Consider the following 16,292-nt stretch of genomic DNA (forward strand, 5'->3'; position numbering starts at 1 on the left):
AGTGGGAGATTGTTAGAATAGATGCCCTGCAAGCCAACTGTTGGCTAGGGATTTTATTGACTCAGTTGTAAAGAATAATCTTTATTTTAATATAAGTCATTATTTTATGATTTGTTATCTCTTTATCTGTATACCCATGTTATCAAACATAGATAAAGACCTTGATTATACTTTAATACAAATGAATCGTAATTCGATGTTGAAACTCGTTTGTAAACACTGTATAATCTAAATTCGTTCCTAGTCGATTCAGCCGCCTAAAACATGGATAAAGGTCGCTTGAGCTTGAGACTAGCATCTGTGATGTTGTGTACTGCGTTTCTTGGTAAGGGCATAGAGATGTCCAAACATGCAGATGGGTAGTCATATGATGATTATACCGAACAACCCTCCCTCGGACTTTCCAAGTGGTTATCATTCATCGAGAGGATAAGTCTGTGATTATGATTGTACACCATTAGTCCTTACGACCCGGGACAACACTGAGGCTCTATATGCGAGGGTTGTGCTTTGACTCGTTTACCGGCTCCAGGAGAGTCATCAGGTGGCGAGGTTGGGTACAGTTACGATACATATAGGAGCCAGTGCATTGTAGTCGGGAATTCACCGCTCACCTACGGGTGTGGATATCCTATGTGACCTAATGTAATAATAGTGCATGGAATCTCTGGCCAGAGTATAAGATGTACGTTGGAGAAGGAGTTCTCAAATAGTACACGCGATGCCACTATTATAGTTATCACATAGTTATCGAATTAATATGCAACCCTCGATGAACCAATGGTTGCTGATTCGATCGGGATATATGAGATGAAGGGACCGTACTGTACGTTAATCATAATCGACTGGTTCTTGCAGGCACTATCAGTGATACATAGGGGATCATGGGGCGATGCTACTAGACGCTCTTACCATGATCCGATGGGTGCAATCAGAAATGAGTTCTGACATTCTTGATCAAGGTGTTGATGAAAAGAATGGGGCTAACTGGGGTAAGCCCGAATAAAGGATTATGTCCTGAATCACAAAGAGTTGTGAACCCACGGCTAGCTGTATCCCTGAACCATTGAGGGTCACACAAGTACTTGATTATTTGTTCCCGTTGAGATAATAAATTCAAGAAGTTGAATTTAAATTATGATATAGTAAATTCAAAGAGTTGAATTTATGATAATTAAATTTTGAGAAAATAAATTCAAGGAATTGAATTTTATGAGATAGTAAATTCAAGAAATTGAATTTATGAAATTTGGAGAAAATAAATTCAAGGAGTTGAATTTGTAAAGTTTAAGAATTTAATTTATTAAACTCAAAAGTTGAGTTTATTAAATATTAAATTAAATATAGTGGGAAGTATGTTTAATAGGCTTGTAGGAGTATAAGTCCAACATACTAAATAATTAAAGTTCTTAATGGACTTTGATTAATTAATTAAACCAGTTGGAGTAGTCCAATTAATTAATCAAGCCCATTAATGTTAATTATGATTATTAGGTCATGGAATTTTAAATAAATAAAAATTCTTGACCTAAAATCATAGCCTCCACAAAATTGAGTTGTGCCAATTTCGAGAATCACCAATTTTGGAAATGCAATAAGAATCTTTCATTAACTTAATTAATCCAATTAATTAAGTAAAGGAATGATTATTATGGAAAAGGATTGATTAATTCTTAAAATTGATTGCATGTATTCGGTGGATTCTTTTCTTTTGAAGATTTGAGAAATAAGGCATCCGATAATTTTTCCTTGCCTTTTGGACAATAACTTTCGGCTCCTCCATAATTCTTCTTTGTGCTCTCTAAAATTGTGTTCTATCTCAAATACAAAATCTTCTACACTTCCTAGTGCGAGTTGGAAGAGGAACATATATTCCGGTCGTAGACCTGATTAGTAGATCGAAGACCGTTCGTAGGGGATTCACGAAGAGCTATCTCCGCTAACCCCGGAATAGTTGGAGCCCAGTGATTTATTCACCAAAGGTATAAGAATTTCTAACGCCCTATGAATGTTTATGTATTTGTTAAAACCATACGAGTGTCCAAAATTATTTTGAATTTCAAAATAAAATAAAAAATTTTAAATTTCCGCTGCGTTTTTGGGCACGTAGAAAACCGAGATCCAACAGACATGTATTACATTCCAGTTATAGGAAACACACTGTGTATGAGTAACATATTATATTTTTTTAGTAATTTTAATATTAATAAAATTTTATATATTCTAATGCCAATTAGATAAAAAAAAATATATCAAGGAAAACATTTTTTTTACAAAAAAAATAAATAAATTTAAGATTAGTTAATCAGAGAGGCTACATCAAAAGATAAAATGATTAGGGGTGGGAAAAAATATCAATCCTTCTGGTATACCGCACTTATCATACCGCAAAATAACGCACGTATCAAATATAACGGTATACCGAATATTTCGGTATATAGAATTCAAAAAATTTCGTTATTTCGATATACACCGAAATTATACCGAACATTTTATATATATTTTAAAAATTATAATATAATGTTGTTGGCTCACTTGCTCTTTCAATATTTATTTTTTTTGTTGGGCTTTTTAGCATTTTTGTGATTAGAGTAACACAATTTTTTTAAATTTTCAGTATGGAAGGTATTATACTAACATCGTACCGAAATTTCGGTATAACGGAGTTTTTTGATAAGAACGGCGTGGAACTTATGTTGTACCGAAATTTCGGTATTCATTTTTCGATACCGAATTTTTTTGGTTCTGTGTACAGTATCATTTGGAAAAATGGGCATACACCAGGCCTAGGAATGATTCTAGTGAACCTCAGGTCTTCGCGTTAGACAATATCGCTATTGGTTCAAACATGCGAAATGGTGATTAATGAACAGGTTGAACTACTTCTTTAAAATTGTCTGAATGGAATTGGGAGCTAGTGTGTCAATGTCACAATTTCCTGTCTAGTAAAAAATTACTGGGAACTTCTTCATGCTTCAATCAACACATTGTATATATTTCTTAATTTAACCGATATTGTTAAATGAGAATGTCTCTTGTGAGACGATCTCACGAATCTTAATCTATGAGACAGGTCAATCCTACCGATATTCACAATAAAAAGTAATACTCTTAGCATAAAAAGTAATATTTTTTTATGAATGACTCAAATAAGAGATATGTTTCACAAAATATGACCCGTAAGACCGTCTCACTCAAGTTTTTTGCCTTGTTAAATATTAAAACAACAAAATAAATTTCGATGTTAAGAGTATATTTTGGAATTATGAAAAATTGAGGTATATCGAGAAATAAAAGATTAACAAAAAAATTAGAATATGAGAAATACGACATATAAGATAACATGTCTATGGTTGTATTACGTTGGGAAAAAAAAACTGCCCACGATTTTGGCTCCCCTCATTTACATCAGAATATTTATGTTTGTTTAGTTGTACCTTCTAAACTTGAGTCCATCCCCACTTCTATATACTAGAAAAATTTATAATCAAATGCTCGTAACAACTTCACAATGACTACAACTACTCCATTTTTCTCGAATGACGACCAAAGCAAAATTTATTTATAAAACCCACTTCTAATACCAGTCTGCACCATCCAAAACCAAAGACAATAGGTTTCTTATACGAAGGCTTGAAAATGTTGAAGCAAATCGCATGCTTTTCAATGCTATTTGCATCCCTTGGTCTGGCAACAATTGTAGCTGCAGTTGATCTACCAGCTGCAGCAACTGGTGAACCAGTGTTCGAGATGTACATGCATGATATTCTAGGTGGCAGCAACCCTACGGCCAGGCCCATCACCGGCTTGTTAGGTAGTATCTACAGCGGCCAAGTGCCCTTTGCGCGGCCTCTCGGTTTCTTGCCGCCGGATGGTGCAGTTGCCATTCCCAATGCCAATGGTGCAATCCCAACCGTAAGTCCTAATGGGGTTCCTCTAGGTACAGGCTTAGCAGGCACAACTTTTGCCGGAATACAAAATACTGGCAACTCGATCACCACACAGTTAGGACCTGATGGATTGGGACTTGGGTTTGGAACGATTACAGTTATCGATGATTTCTTGACCTCAGCTCCAGAGTTTGGCTCCCAACAATTGGGTAAAGCGGAAGGGATTTACGTCGCAAGCTCTGCAGATGGATCCATACAAATGATGGCTTTCACAGCTATGCTTGAAGGAGGGGAATATGGAGATAGCATCAACTTTTTCGGGGTATTCAAGATTGGTGGCACCATGTCACGACTCTCAGTTACCGGTGGCACAGGTAAGTTTAAGAATGCGTGTGGATTCGCAGAGGTGCGATCACTCATTCCAACTGGTCAGCATGTTACTGATGGTGCTGAGACATTGTTAAGGATCATAGTCCATCTTACTTATTGATCAGATCAATGTTCAATTCAAAGAAAACCAATTCAACTCTGGGGAGGAGGTGATTGTAAAAATTCATGTGATCAGTTTGATTTCTGGTTTGTTTACAGTTAAATGAGTGGCAATTGACGTATTCAAACATTCAAGACACAGTGCATGTAAATAGAAAATTAAAATAACTGAAATCTATGCAACAATGTTTTAAAGCAAACACTACCAACTCAAGTGCAGTGAAACATATTATCTCTACATGAAACACGAAAATGTATCACCTTTTATCACCCATTACTTAATGTACTGAGACACCCATTTAAAGCCATCTCCATAACCCATTTTACGGACAATGCTGCACATGAATACCTCAAGAGGGCGTACATTGGAGTCGGCTAAGTTGACTTTGCCCTTGCCAGTGGTGATGCCCATCAAGCCCATGTGATAACGCAACTCCTCTTCTGAGGCAGCATAAGGGATGTCGATCTTGTTGCCCAAAATCAAGAATGGGACGGTAGCCAAGGATTCATCGTATAGGAGTGCATCAAGCTCTTTTTTTGACTCTGCAAACCTCTCCTTGTCGTAGGCATCCACTAAGTAAACAACTGCATCCACCTTTCCACCAAAAAATTATCTTATCGTCCATCAGAAATTCACAGGTAAACTTGTGTTATGGTAATCTTTAATACTAAGCTCCATTCTATGCAACTGCTAACAGCCAAATGATAACAACAAAGTGATTGGCCAAAATGGACTAACGTTGTTTGCAGCCAATGAGGACTACAATTACTAAGAAGACAAGAACAAACCAAATTATCAAATAAGTATCTTCGTAAAGAAAGTATACTGAAGGGGTTTGTAGCTTAGCCTATCTTTAATCTCCATGGTACAGATTCGCTGAAATTCAAAGAGAATAATGTCCTAGTAGAGTACAAAATTTGGTTTCATGTGCTTTTTTTTCCCTTTGTATTGAAGGGGTTTTTATATTAATGAAGAAATTTTTTGATAATCTATAACAATTTCTTATGGAAACATGCTTTTAGAATAAGTTCAATAAATTCTCTATGCTCACAAGGCTTAGAACAAAAAAGAGAATCGTATAGAGGTAAATTTGGAATACCACCAATAAAGTCTAAAATAGTCAACAGAACAGTACAACAAAATCAAGCAATACTACAATGCAGACTACTAACTAAGGATCATTAAAAAATTAAATCCACAAGGGAAAGAAATAATACTTTGGCATAATAATCTTTCCAAACTCTGCGGGCTATTTGATGACCACCCAAATCAAAAGCCTTGAACTTGATTTTTCCAATACTCAGCTCCTCTGATGTTGGATACTGAGTCGGCTGGTGTTGTACCAATCTCTGCTTATTTCCAACACATTGACAATATAATATTCATTTCTAAATCCAAGCACAAAGCAATACAGCATCAAAATGGTGAAATATTCACAGCGGGTTATAATTATTACTTTTATGTTTCCAATCCTTGAGGAAAAAACACACAAACACTCGAGCTTTATTTTTGGAAAGAAAATCGCAGATGAAATGTTAGTACAAACTACAAAGAACATGTTTATGAGAAATGTCAGTTAATAACATGTTCATACCTTTTTTTTGTGTATTATCCAACTATACATAGAACATTTTTAAAAATCAATAGCTGGTTAACTAAAATGGATTATGGAACAAGAACCTTTTCCATTAATTTTCTTTTTGCTTTTTCCAGTTTTGCTTTCCTCTACACACCCCGTTCCAAAAAATGATATAAATCAAACAAAAGAAAAATTAACAAGAGAACGCTGAATTCTTGGAACTAAAAAAAATCAGTTCTATCGATGTAATTACAGCAGATTACCTAATGTATCATTACTCAACTTTTCTTCACTCTGCTCCCTTTAGAAAAAGGAAATTGAAACCGATAGGAAACTTTATTGAAATTTTCCATTGTATTTTTCTTCAGACGAAATATGAATCAAATTTAAAAACACTTCTAGGCAGTTATTTTTTTTTTTGATAAGAGACATATAATATTAATGATGAAAAGGGATTTAGTACAATAGGCGGACAAGACATCCGCTAATTCAGAATAAAACTCCTACGAAGATTAAAAACAAGTTCAACACATCTTAAACGAGAACAAAATTCCAGTCCCTGTAAATTTGTGAGACACTCATATGTTCGTATTCTTTCCGAATCTTCACCCAACATGCCACTCTAAATTTGACTTTGTCCCATAGTTCTTCAACCACCTCCTCCTTATCTTCGAAAATTCTTTTATTCCTTTCCATCCAAATGGACCAAAAAATGCAATGGAAGATGGTGAACCAGAATCTCAAATGTTTCCTTCCTTTATGCAAGCTCGGTTCTACTGTGTACATATCCTTAGCCTTATCCGGTATAGCCCACACCAGATCCAGCTCCTTGAAAGCTTTGATCCAAATCTGTGTAGAGAAAGCACAATGAAGGAGGAGATGATCTTGACTCTCTTCATTGCTGCGGCACAGACTACACCATTGCGGACTTAACGCATTAGTTGACCATCTTCTTTGCAACACATCAAAAGTCTGCAATTTCTCCAACGCCACAATCCACGAGAATACTTGAATCCTTGGCGGGACATGTATTTTCCAGATATTCAAGTAGTAAGGGAAAGGTGAATTATTACTCGAAGAGTAAAAAGAGTTGTAAAACGATTTAACCGAAAACCTCCCCGATGAATCTCCCACCCAAATTCTATAATCGTCTACCCCCGTCTCCAACCGAACATCGTTTAAAACCCCTAATAGCTCACTGAATTGAGCCTCTTCTTCCTCATACATATTCCTCCTGAATCGTATGTCCCATTGTTGAACACTCACCTCCTCCCTACTGACATTCTCAACAAAACATGAGATAGGTTTGTTAGTAAGACTCGAAATCACAAACAATGAAAGAAAACGAATAAGAAAAGGAAACCCCCCCCCCCCCCCACCCACTCATCCTCCCAAAAACGGATTAATTCCCCTCTTTAAGAACTCTCCTAACCAATCGATGAAAAGCCGGAAACGATCTAGAAATACCCTTCCACGGACTTTTGAAAGTAGAATTTCCAGCTAGACCCAAATCCCATCCATTATCTTGCGTACCATAAATCCCAGTAATAACTTTCTTCCACATAGTCTCCCTATCCACTGAGCCTCTCCACCACCACTTACCGAGGAGTGCTTTATTTCTTAGACGAATATTTCCCACTCCCAATCCCCCGCTGGCTAGCGGTTTGCACACCTGATCCCAATTCACCACATGACAATGCTTCTCGCCATCCGGTCCATCCCACAAGAAGTTTCTCATCAATCTTTCCATTAATATCCCCACCTTATTCGGAACTCTGAATATGGACATAAAGTAAGAAGGCAATGCGCTCAATACAGCCTTAATCAGTGTTAGTCTCCCGCCCCTAGATAGAAAAGATTTTTTCCAGTTTGCTAGTCTCCTTTCCAAGGATAAAACCGAGGAAAAAGCATTGAATTTTGATGCCTCCTAAATTTGGTACACCCGGGCGTATCAAAGCCCATAACAAGACAATCCCTAGCCCTATCAGGAGTCCAAGCCCACAACTCCTAGCACTATCAGAAATCCAAGCCCACCAAGGGGCTGGAAAATCCGAGCCCACCAAGGGGCCATACAGCTAGAAGTTCGAACCCACCAAGGGGCTGGGAAATCCGAACCCACCAATGTGCTATACAGCTAGAAGTCCGAGCCCGCCAAGGGGCCGGGAAATCCGAGCCCTGGTGAAGTTAGGGAATGTGAATACATTCTCATTAATAGATAAGGGGTTCCGATAAATGCGGGATTCGGTTAAATCTAATCAAGATAAGGTAAGAGTTTCAGCCGCCATGGTCACAGAATCGTGATGTTTGAGGTCTATTATGTCATGTAGAATTCTACCTCAGCAAGAGTCCTACTCCAACAAGGTATCTAATCTTCTCCCTTTATAAATACCAGGTATTGGTAACAGTTTTAACTCACTTTCTCTTGCTCATTTAACATTAATATATCTATCTCTTAAGTTTGCTCTCCGAACTACCTTAAGCATCGGAGAGATCACGCCGGAAAACTTTACGACCCCCTAACCCTATTTCTGTCTGGGCAAAACTGAGAGTTCCGACCCGACCCGAATCAGCTCTGAAGATTTGAAGATCTGACCGAATTCGTGGTAAAATTTTGGTATCATCAAATTTATTTTTATCACCGGAGATAATCAATCCAGGGGCCTCACCTCCCGATTAAAATTTCTAACATCGCAAGTACGTCAAATCACCACCACAGATCACATTACGATCCCTCCTCGAATCAAATAACTGAGAATAATAATTGTCTCATACAAGTCAAACGCAATCAACAAGACTCGATCTGATTCGCGACCGATTAATGCATATAACCGAAAAACATGCGCAACAATCAAAAATCAAAGGAAAAAGGAACCTCGTCTTTGAGCATATGAAGGAGAGTAGTTTTCCCGGCGTTGTCAAGGCCTAAGAAGAGGATTTTCGCCTCCTTCTGCCACAGCCCTAGCGATGCCAACACTCCATAGAACCAATCCACCAGAAACATTTTTGAATTCTTCAATCGATTCCCCGATTAACTGATATCAAGTGACCGATCGAAAAGCACCGATCTGAAGAACCAACCGCGTAATCCAAACGAATGGGCCTATGTATGAGCTGTTCGAAACGCAAACCACCCCGTAATCCGGAGCCTCTAGAATTGAATTAGTGGATTGATACAATTCAATACATTAGTTACAAAATAAAACATTTATTTTGTATTTTACATTTTTACCCATACAGTCCTAGAAAGTAAAACAAATAAATAATATTATTATTGGATTCAAGGACTTTCATTTCATAAATAAATTGAAAGATTTGTTATATATTGGGTCTCGAAATCGAAATTTTAAATACAACTCATCATCGCGGTTTCATCTTCTTATTATCTATTCTCAGTTTGTTTCGACTAATATCTATACTATATTATTAACTATGAGAACATGATAATAACTAACTAGAGAGGACACCAACTTTTTTTTTCTAATTTTATCCTTATATGATACTAATATTACACTTTTGTTTTTTGTTTTTGTTTTTTGAATTTCAACACACATTTTTATTTTATTTTTTTATTTCAATCATTATTTTATGTAAACATAAAATAAGATGTGGTGGTTTCTCCATCCATTTGTAATGCTACTATACCAATAAAGACTTGTCAAACAAAAGATTAGTGGAATGTGTAAGAAAGTTATGGATAAAGTCGATATCAAATAATATATATTTAATTTAAGTATTGAAAATTTGCCCACCATTTTTAAAACCACCAAAGAGGCAGCCAATTGAATCAAATCCCATTACCCAACAATATATATATATATATATATTGTAGACACTTGTATAGATATCTCAAGCCTTGAAAATACTTGTCTTCGTTACATATAATACATAGTCAGAGAGGCTATTTCACCATTCTACTCCTCCTCCAAACGAAATCAATGGCAGAAGAAAGGGGTCGCAAGATTTTGGTTGCAGTTGATGAAGGTGACGAAAGCGCGTATGCGCTTTCTTGGTGTCTCAAAAACTTCCTTTGTGATCGAAATCCCAAAGACACCATCGTCCTCCTCTATGCCAAACCGGGTCGAGTCGTGTACACATCCATGGATGCAACAGGTTTACTTTGATGGAGTCTTTATATTCTACTTTTTTTTTAATGTTGTTTGCTAATTTCAAATTTTGTTTGATTGGTAGGGTATTTGTTTTCACCGGACGTAATCGCGACCGTGGAGAGGTATGGGAACGAGGTTGCCCATTTTGTGATAGACAAAGCTAAAGAAGTTTGCAAAGAATTGAACGATCAAGTAAGCTAGTTCTATGTGACCACCATATTTTTAGTCGGTTGCTAAGCCAGGAATCCGATTCTACCCGAGCTAGAATTTTAAACTCTAAAATCCTCTAATATTTTAAATTGATCTACTGGACTAATATCAAATTTATCCAAAATTATGTAAAAATTTACGTATAAATTTTTTACATTTTTTTGGATCAGCCCGAGGGAAAAGTACTCTCCCTCCATCCCTGTTTTTAGTATATCAATAAGTCAAAATATAGTTTTATCGACTCAAGTATACAATTTTTTAATCTGGATATTATAAAATTTTTTTTTATCCTCTCATCGCACGAGTTGAACTCGTGTACGGTTTGTGTGTGAGTTGTCTTTCTTATGGAATTTAATATGTTCAAAGTGGTTGATGTGGTGTATTTAGATTAAAGTGGAGACGATGGTGGAGCAAGGGGATCCAAGGGATGTGATATGTGAGGTGGCTGATAAATTAAATGTTGATTGTTTGGTCATGGGGAGTCATGGCTACGGTGTCATCAAAAGGTGTTCAGTCCACAATATATTTATTTATTTTTTTGAATTTTTTTAAATATAGATTGCTTAGATATTTAGATTTGTATATAATTTATTCATATTATATGAACGGGGTTATGGCAATTTGGATTCAGATCTAAGTTCTGAAATTCAACTCCTGAATTTTTATTTTATTATTATTATTATATATATTGACAGGGCATTTTTGGGAAGTGTGAGCAATCATTGTGCACAGAATGTGAAATGTCCGGTTTTGGTAGTGAAGAAGCCTAAATCAAATGGAGCTAACCATCGCCACCAATAAATCCAATTTTCACGTTTCTTGTAAATTTTTTTTTTGTCTTTGAAAGGACGTTTCTTGTGATTATATATATATATATATATATATATATATATATATATGTACGTATGAATCTACTCATCTGCACGACGTTTGTGGGTTGTACCAAGTTTGTCTACTACTTTTGTTTACATGTGAATTGTGTGGTTTGGACTTCGATATGTTTTGGTTCATCAAATTTGGTGTCATGTATCTTTCCGAAGTTAGAGGACGGCGACGGATAGTGAGCTCTATTGGATCTCAAGATTGTTTGGAGCATCTTCAAGAAGCTCCTAAGTAGTATGTTCTCAAGCATTCTTATTCGAATCTGACCGAAATCAAAGGAATCACAGCCTATTAGAGAGATTGTAACTATGATCGAAGACAAGAAAAACACCACCTCTTGAGCTTGGGTTATGTTTAAAATAGAAAATATTATATCGGGGATTCGATTGGTTCAAAGGAAATATGAATGAAAAAGTCTGAATAAAAGAAAATATTATTTTCCAAAAAAAAAATAACATATTTTTTAGCTCGGAAAATAAATTGTTTTTTCAAATAATCGTTATTACTGGACTTTCAGTTCAGCCTTCCCTAATAATAAAAGAAAACTTCATATTCTCTTTTTTAATAAAAAGAATGAAAAACCAAAAGGCCAGAATCTAAAAAAAAAAAAAATTGATTATAAAGCTTCAATGTCTCTTCAATAACATATTGATTTTCATTATCGTATTACAATACAAAACTATCTCCAAGTACACTTAAAAGTTTTTTCATGAACAACGTATATACAATTTGACGGTAAACCAGACATTCTCCACGTACGTAAATAGATAACTAGTTTAAGTTTTAAAACAATTTATATGTATAATATATGAATTAAAACACCATTATTGCGAAAACGAATAATTGGAAGTACAAGTGAAGGTGGCAAAATGGTGATGAAATCATGGAATCTCATACTCACTGGTAATCTAGAACAATACATGATTCTATCAGTTCTCTAATGCTCCAAAGTTGCACGAAATAAAAGCTACCTGCCATAGATTTTCTAATGTGGCCTCAAACACTTCAGCCTTTCCAACAAGACAGAGATCTAAAACAAGTAAATTTAGAATAAGGAAAATTTATAGAGAGCGCCTTAAACAGCTCAGCTTCTGGTCTTGAGAGCGAACTTTTATTAGAACATGATAGTATCCGAGCATCCTACAGTTCATCCTGCAAGAACAACGCATACAAATTGAGATAAAGCGTAAAACAAAATGGTATAAAACGATTTCCATACAAGGAGGAAAAAGATTGGTGTTTATACATGAACATCATCATCCACATTAGCCGAGGGGCCGTCTTCCTTAGAATCTGGCTTGGCATCATCATCTGCTTCATTGTCTGCTGCATCGGAATCATTATCTCCATCCTCAGCCTGTTATTCGAAGACCATTGAGATAAGGACATCAAATGAGAAAAGACTTTTATTTATATAGTCACAAGAATGCGTTTGGGGCTTACGTCAGAATCAACCTGATCCGCCTTTGACTCCTGAATTGAATAGAAAATAAATAGAGTGGAGAGAATAATAAATCAGATATAATTTCGAAAGTGATTCGAATTAGAGAACAATATTGGTAGTGACAGGATAAATTCCAAATAAATAAGCCAAAAAGTACCTCCTCTTCTCTCTTCTTTTCTGCCTCGTCAAAAGCAGCCTTCTCAGCCTGCAATATCGACATATTAGGCATTATTTTCCCTTGTCTAATGGGGGAAATGTGCATTTGAAAAAACTGGAAGTGAAATATTAGGAAGACAAATTCACATACGTCCTTTTGCTTTCCCCATGTATCTTTGGCTAGCTGCTTAGCGTATTCAGGATCATCACACACCAGCACATTGTCAAACAAGGTTCCAGATTTCACCTGCAGAAGTATATAGTTTCCCAATTAGCACATGTAATGTGATCAGAGTAAATTGTACAGAAATTGAACACGAAGGAAACACAATGGCTGTACCTGCCACAACTCAATGCCTACATACTTCAGATTCGAAAAAACATAGAGATCTGGATCATCCTTGAAATCTGAAACCATGTTACAATGGGATTAGACTAGTTTTTTGAAATGCAATCGGCAATCAAATGCTCAAGAGATGAAAGGAACCTGGATTATCAATCAATGGTCTCTTCCACTTCCCACTGTAGTTGGGGTTCTTAATTTTCTGGAAATAGAAAAAGATGGAAGTAATTAGTCTGTTTAATTTAGTATATTGACAAACTCACACGAAAAAACTCCAAAAACCTTTGGCTCCCACGGACCCTTGTATTCAGAATTGGGAATGGTTGGTGCTGTCCACTCACCATCCTCCTCCTCATCCCAATCTTCTGGCTGCAATTAACAAGCAGTATATATAATACAGTAGTTACAAGAAATGCAGAAACAGACCTTTAATTTTAATATAATTACCTTTTTGGCATCAGGATCTGGAATCTCCTTCAGAATGTCATCATAACCCTGCATAGATAAATTTTAGTTTAGATATGTTGTAGGCATTTAACAAAATGAGATTCTCTTAGGCCACAATCCATTGTGGAATACTACCAACTCATATGAAACTTAGGAAGTTAATATACCTCAGGCTTCTGGTCTTCAGGGTCAGGAATATATTCCTTGTCATCCCAGTCTTCAGGCTGGCTCAAAATTCAGAGAATGGTAATATCAAAATTTACGGTACCAGAACAAATATAATTCTGATGTATGACCACAACAGCGAACCTTCTTGGCCTCAGGATCCTTAATCTTCTTCGGAGGGAGAAGGTCCCAGTCAGAATACAAGCTACCAGATTGCTTCTCTATGTTGTCAACAAGGATGCAGTATGTAGCATCAGGACGGAGTATGAAAGTATAGACATGAGTCAGTTGGTCAGTTTCACATGGAACATCCTTCTTGATCAAGTGGTTTGCCCCATTGTATGTGAGAATAGCGTGGACTTTCTTAGTGCTGTAGCCACAGATGTCTGGTCCAAACATGATGCTGCAGCCAACCATGAAGTGCAATCATTCAGCAATAACTGGTACCGAAAAACACAGGTACATAAAAAGACAGTAAGATACATAACCTGTAAGGAGTATCGCCCCCAAATTTCTTCTGATCAACTTCACCACTAAGCAATTTCAGATATCCACCACCACAGTCAAGTTTCTGTTCATGCTTGACAGAGAACTGGAAAACTAAGGTCTTGCCCTTATTGCTGAGTTCAGGGAACTCAGCTGAGATGGCATAAAATCTATGGTCTTCACTGGTTTGAATACCTATAAGTCATGGAAAACATCAGCACTAGAAGTTTAGTTTTCGTTATTCACACAAATCCACACTCCGGCTCTGTCATGTGCCCGTTATACAATTAGATAATTACCTTTGTCATAGGGGTCTCCATTCCATTTGCCTGAGGTGTGATTCCACTCTCCAGCCATGTTATCATCTTTCTTCCAGTCAGATTTGACCCATCGACTCTCCCATCCATCTTTATAGTAGCCAAAGAAATTTATGATAATGCCACACAATCAAGGAAAAAGCTCAAGCAAGTAAATCCTTCCATTTGTAAACCATAACCAGACATTAACGATCTTTAACCCTTTAATTACTCAGGAACAATTATAATCGTTTATCATCTAACACATGAAGCATTACTATAACTGAAAATTATCAAACCCCTTAGGAAAAGCTCCAATTTTGGCACCACTCAGCAGATCTTAAAAGTATTTCGTCACAATAACTGCATTACATATCTGCAGCCAGATTCTGTCCAGTTCAACAGACAGCCCCAGGCCCCCAAACTGAACTACGCATAGAATCGATGATGCAACCATAATGGTGTTGTCAAAGAGGTAGCACTTCATTCGATCCTCTGTCCCCGAACAAACTTCATCCCCTATGTTTCTGAATCAATCCAACATATTCCCGACAAAATGATGGATAAACTCCACGCAGAAATTAAGACAAAATGAGAAAAAACTATACCAGATCTACGTCAACCATATCAGTGATATGCTCATCGAAATTAATCGACAATAAAACAACAAGATCGCAGCAAAAAAACATAAACCAAATCCGATAAGACAAAACATAATAAAAGCAACCGTAAATTAGCATAATGAAGCAAAATTCAGACAAAGTAAATCAACTGTCTAAATGCAGTAACGGTACCATCGAAACGCTCTTCGAAGAACACTGCAGCAGAAGAAACCGCTAGGAGTAGAGAAACAGCAATGGCTAGAGAGACAATATTAGGGTTCATTATATGGAATATTCTTCGTGAAATCGCCGTAGCTGATCTCTGAAGTGAGCTCGAAATTTATAGGAGTAGGTTGAACTTTGACCAGCTGTTAACGCTCGCAGGTCGTCTTATTTTATGAACATTAAATATAAATTAACACTATTCAAGATGAATTACATAAAAAAGTTAGTGTTTGGATTATTTTGTTGAAAATAAAATTATATTATAAATATTTATCAAGTTATATTAAAATTTTATAAGCATTAAAAATTATACTTAATTTGATATTTAGAAATAATCCTTGTGAGGGAGTCATTTCAACGTCTTAAAATATGTTATTATATAATTTAATGTTACTATGTGTATTTCATATTTGGCAAAAACTTGTGTGAGACGGTCTCACAGATCATATTTTATCAGACAGTCTTACGGATCGTCCATGAAAAAGTATTAACTTTTATACTAAGAGTATTACTTTTTATTGTAAATATGAGTAGGATTGACCCGTCTCACAGATAAATATTCATGAGACCGTCTCACAAAAAACATACTCTTCATATTTAGGGGTATATGTGTTTTAGTTTTTACACGTATTAAAAAAATTTATCGAAAACAAGTTTTACATCGAAACATTTTACTTTAGTATTTTGATATATGATATTTTTTATTTTTTGTAAATAATTAAATGTAATGAATATGAGTGAATGGATAAAAAAATATTAAATATAGATAGTGGACTATAATTTATATATTTGGATGAATTAAAATTAAATGTGAGATTTATATCTGAGGAATGAAGTATTAGTGAATTAGATTAAAATATTGAAAATGATATTGATATCAGTAAAGTGAGAAAATATTGATTTTGGGGATGAATATAAAAATGGATTGATCGTATTTAATTATTTTGCATAAATGAATCCATACGCCTAAC

At 35.8% G+C, this 16,292-nt stretch overlaps 4 protein-coding genes across 6 annotated transcripts; 2 read left to right on the forward strand and 2 right to left on the reverse strand.

The window, feature by feature from the left end:
- Window positions 1-3,382: 3,382 nt before the first annotated feature.
- Window positions 3,383-4,518, forward strand: LOC142546950 (dirigent protein 18-like). Its single transcript, XM_075654947.1, has one exon. The coding sequence runs from the start codon at window positions 3,640-3,642 to the stop codon at window positions 4,378-4,380; it is 741 nt and encodes a 246-aa protein (XP_075511062.1). The 5' UTR covers window positions 3,383-3,639; the 3' UTR covers window positions 4,381-4,518.
- LOC142546951 (small COPII coat GTPase SAR1A-like) lies at window positions 4,500-9,135 on the reverse strand. The gene is made up of 3 exons (XM_075654948.1): window positions 8,832-9,135; window positions 5,598-5,729; window positions 4,500-4,974 (listed from the first exon to the last, which is right to left on the reverse strand). Exons 1-3 carry the CDS (start codon window positions 8,958-8,960, stop codon window positions 4,654-4,656), a joined length of 582 nt encoding a protein of 193 aa, XP_075511063.1. The 5' UTR covers window positions 8,961-9,135; the 3' UTR covers window positions 4,500-4,653.
- Window positions 9,136-9,755: 620 nt separating this feature from the next.
- On the forward strand, window positions 9,756-11,271 carry LOC142546953 (universal stress protein PHOS34-like). The gene is made up of 4 exons (XM_075654951.1): window positions 9,756-10,069; window positions 10,148-10,257; window positions 10,663-10,781; window positions 10,971-11,271. The coding sequence occupies exons 1-4, from the start codon at window positions 9,895-9,897 to the stop codon at window positions 11,074-11,076; spliced, it is 510 nt and encodes a 169-aa protein (XP_075511066.1). The 5' UTR covers window positions 9,756-9,894; the 3' UTR covers window positions 11,077-11,271.
- Window positions 11,272-12,027: 756 nt separating this feature from the next.
- Window positions 12,028-15,493, reverse strand: LOC142546954 (calreticulin-like). 3 transcript variants are annotated; one of them, XM_075654953.1, is made up of 14 exons: window positions 15,289-15,493; window positions 14,498-14,605; window positions 14,201-14,393; window positions 13,857-14,115; window positions 13,715-13,771; window positions 13,548-13,595; window positions 13,383-13,469; window positions 13,245-13,302; window positions 13,098-13,165; window positions 12,909-13,004; window positions 12,759-12,806; window positions 12,601-12,627; window positions 12,404-12,514; window positions 12,028-12,309 (listed from the first exon to the last, which is right to left on the reverse strand). In XM_075654953.1, exons 1-14 carry the CDS (start codon window positions 15,377-15,379, stop codon window positions 12,298-12,300), a joined length of 1,263 nt encoding a protein of 420 aa, XP_075511068.1. In that variant the 5' UTR covers window positions 15,380-15,493; the 3' UTR covers window positions 12,028-12,297. The 3 variants fall into 3 exon arrangements, with proteins under 3 accessions (XP_075511068.1, XP_075511067.1, XP_075511070.1); XM_075654952.1 differs by having other exon boundaries at window positions 12,601-12,630; XM_075654955.1 differs by lacking the exon at window positions 12,601-12,627.
- Window positions 15,494-16,292: the final 799 nt, after the last annotated feature.

The sequence above is a fragment of the Primulina tabacum genome, chromosome 5 (genome assembly GCF_025594145.1).
Source record: "Primulina tabacum isolate GXHZ01 chromosome 5, ASM2559414v2, whole genome shotgun sequence".
In the NCBI taxonomy this organism is placed as follows: Eukaryota; Viridiplantae; Streptophyta; class Magnoliopsida; order Lamiales; family Gesneriaceae; genus Primulina; species Primulina tabacum.

Coding starts and splice junctions, on each gene's coding strand:
- LOC142546950 (XM_075654947.1), top strand. CDS start 3,640: ATGTTGAAGCAAATCGCATGCTTTTCAATGCTATTTGCATCCCTTGGT.
- LOC142546951 (XM_075654948.1), bottom strand. CDS start 8,960: ATGTTTCTGGTGGATTGGTTCTATGGAGTGTTGGCATCGCTAGGGCTG. Junction 5,730..8,831: donor TTCATATGCTCAAAGACGAG/GTTCCTTTTTCC, acceptor GGAAATAAGCAG/AGATTGGTACAACACCAGCC. Junction 4,975..5,597: donor GGAAAGATTATTATGCCAAA/GTATTATTTCTT, acceptor TTTGGTGGAAAG/GTGGATGCAGTTGTTTACTT.
- LOC142546953 (XM_075654951.1), top strand. CDS start 9,895: ATGGCAGAAGAAAGGGGTCGCAAGATTTTGGTTGCAGTTGATGAAGGT. Junction 10,070..10,147: donor CACATCCATGGATGCAACAG/GTTTACTTTGAT, acceptor TTTGATTGGTAG/GGTATTTGTTTTCACCGGAC. Junction 10,258..10,662: donor GCAAAGAATTGAACGATCAA/GTAAGCTAGTTC, acceptor TGGTGTATTTAG/ATTAAAGTGGAGACGATGGT.
- LOC142546954 (XM_075654952.1), bottom strand. CDS start 15,379: ATGAACCCTAATATTGTCTCTCTAGCCATTGCTGTTTCTCTACTCCTA. Junction 13,470..13,547: donor CAGATCCTGATGCCAAAAAG/GTAATTATATTA, acceptor TGTTAATTGCAG/CCAGAAGATTGGGATGAGGA. Junction 13,005..13,097: donor TAGGCATTGAGTTGTGGCAG/GTACAGCCATTG, acceptor ATACTTCTGCAG/GTGAAATCTGGAACCTTGTT.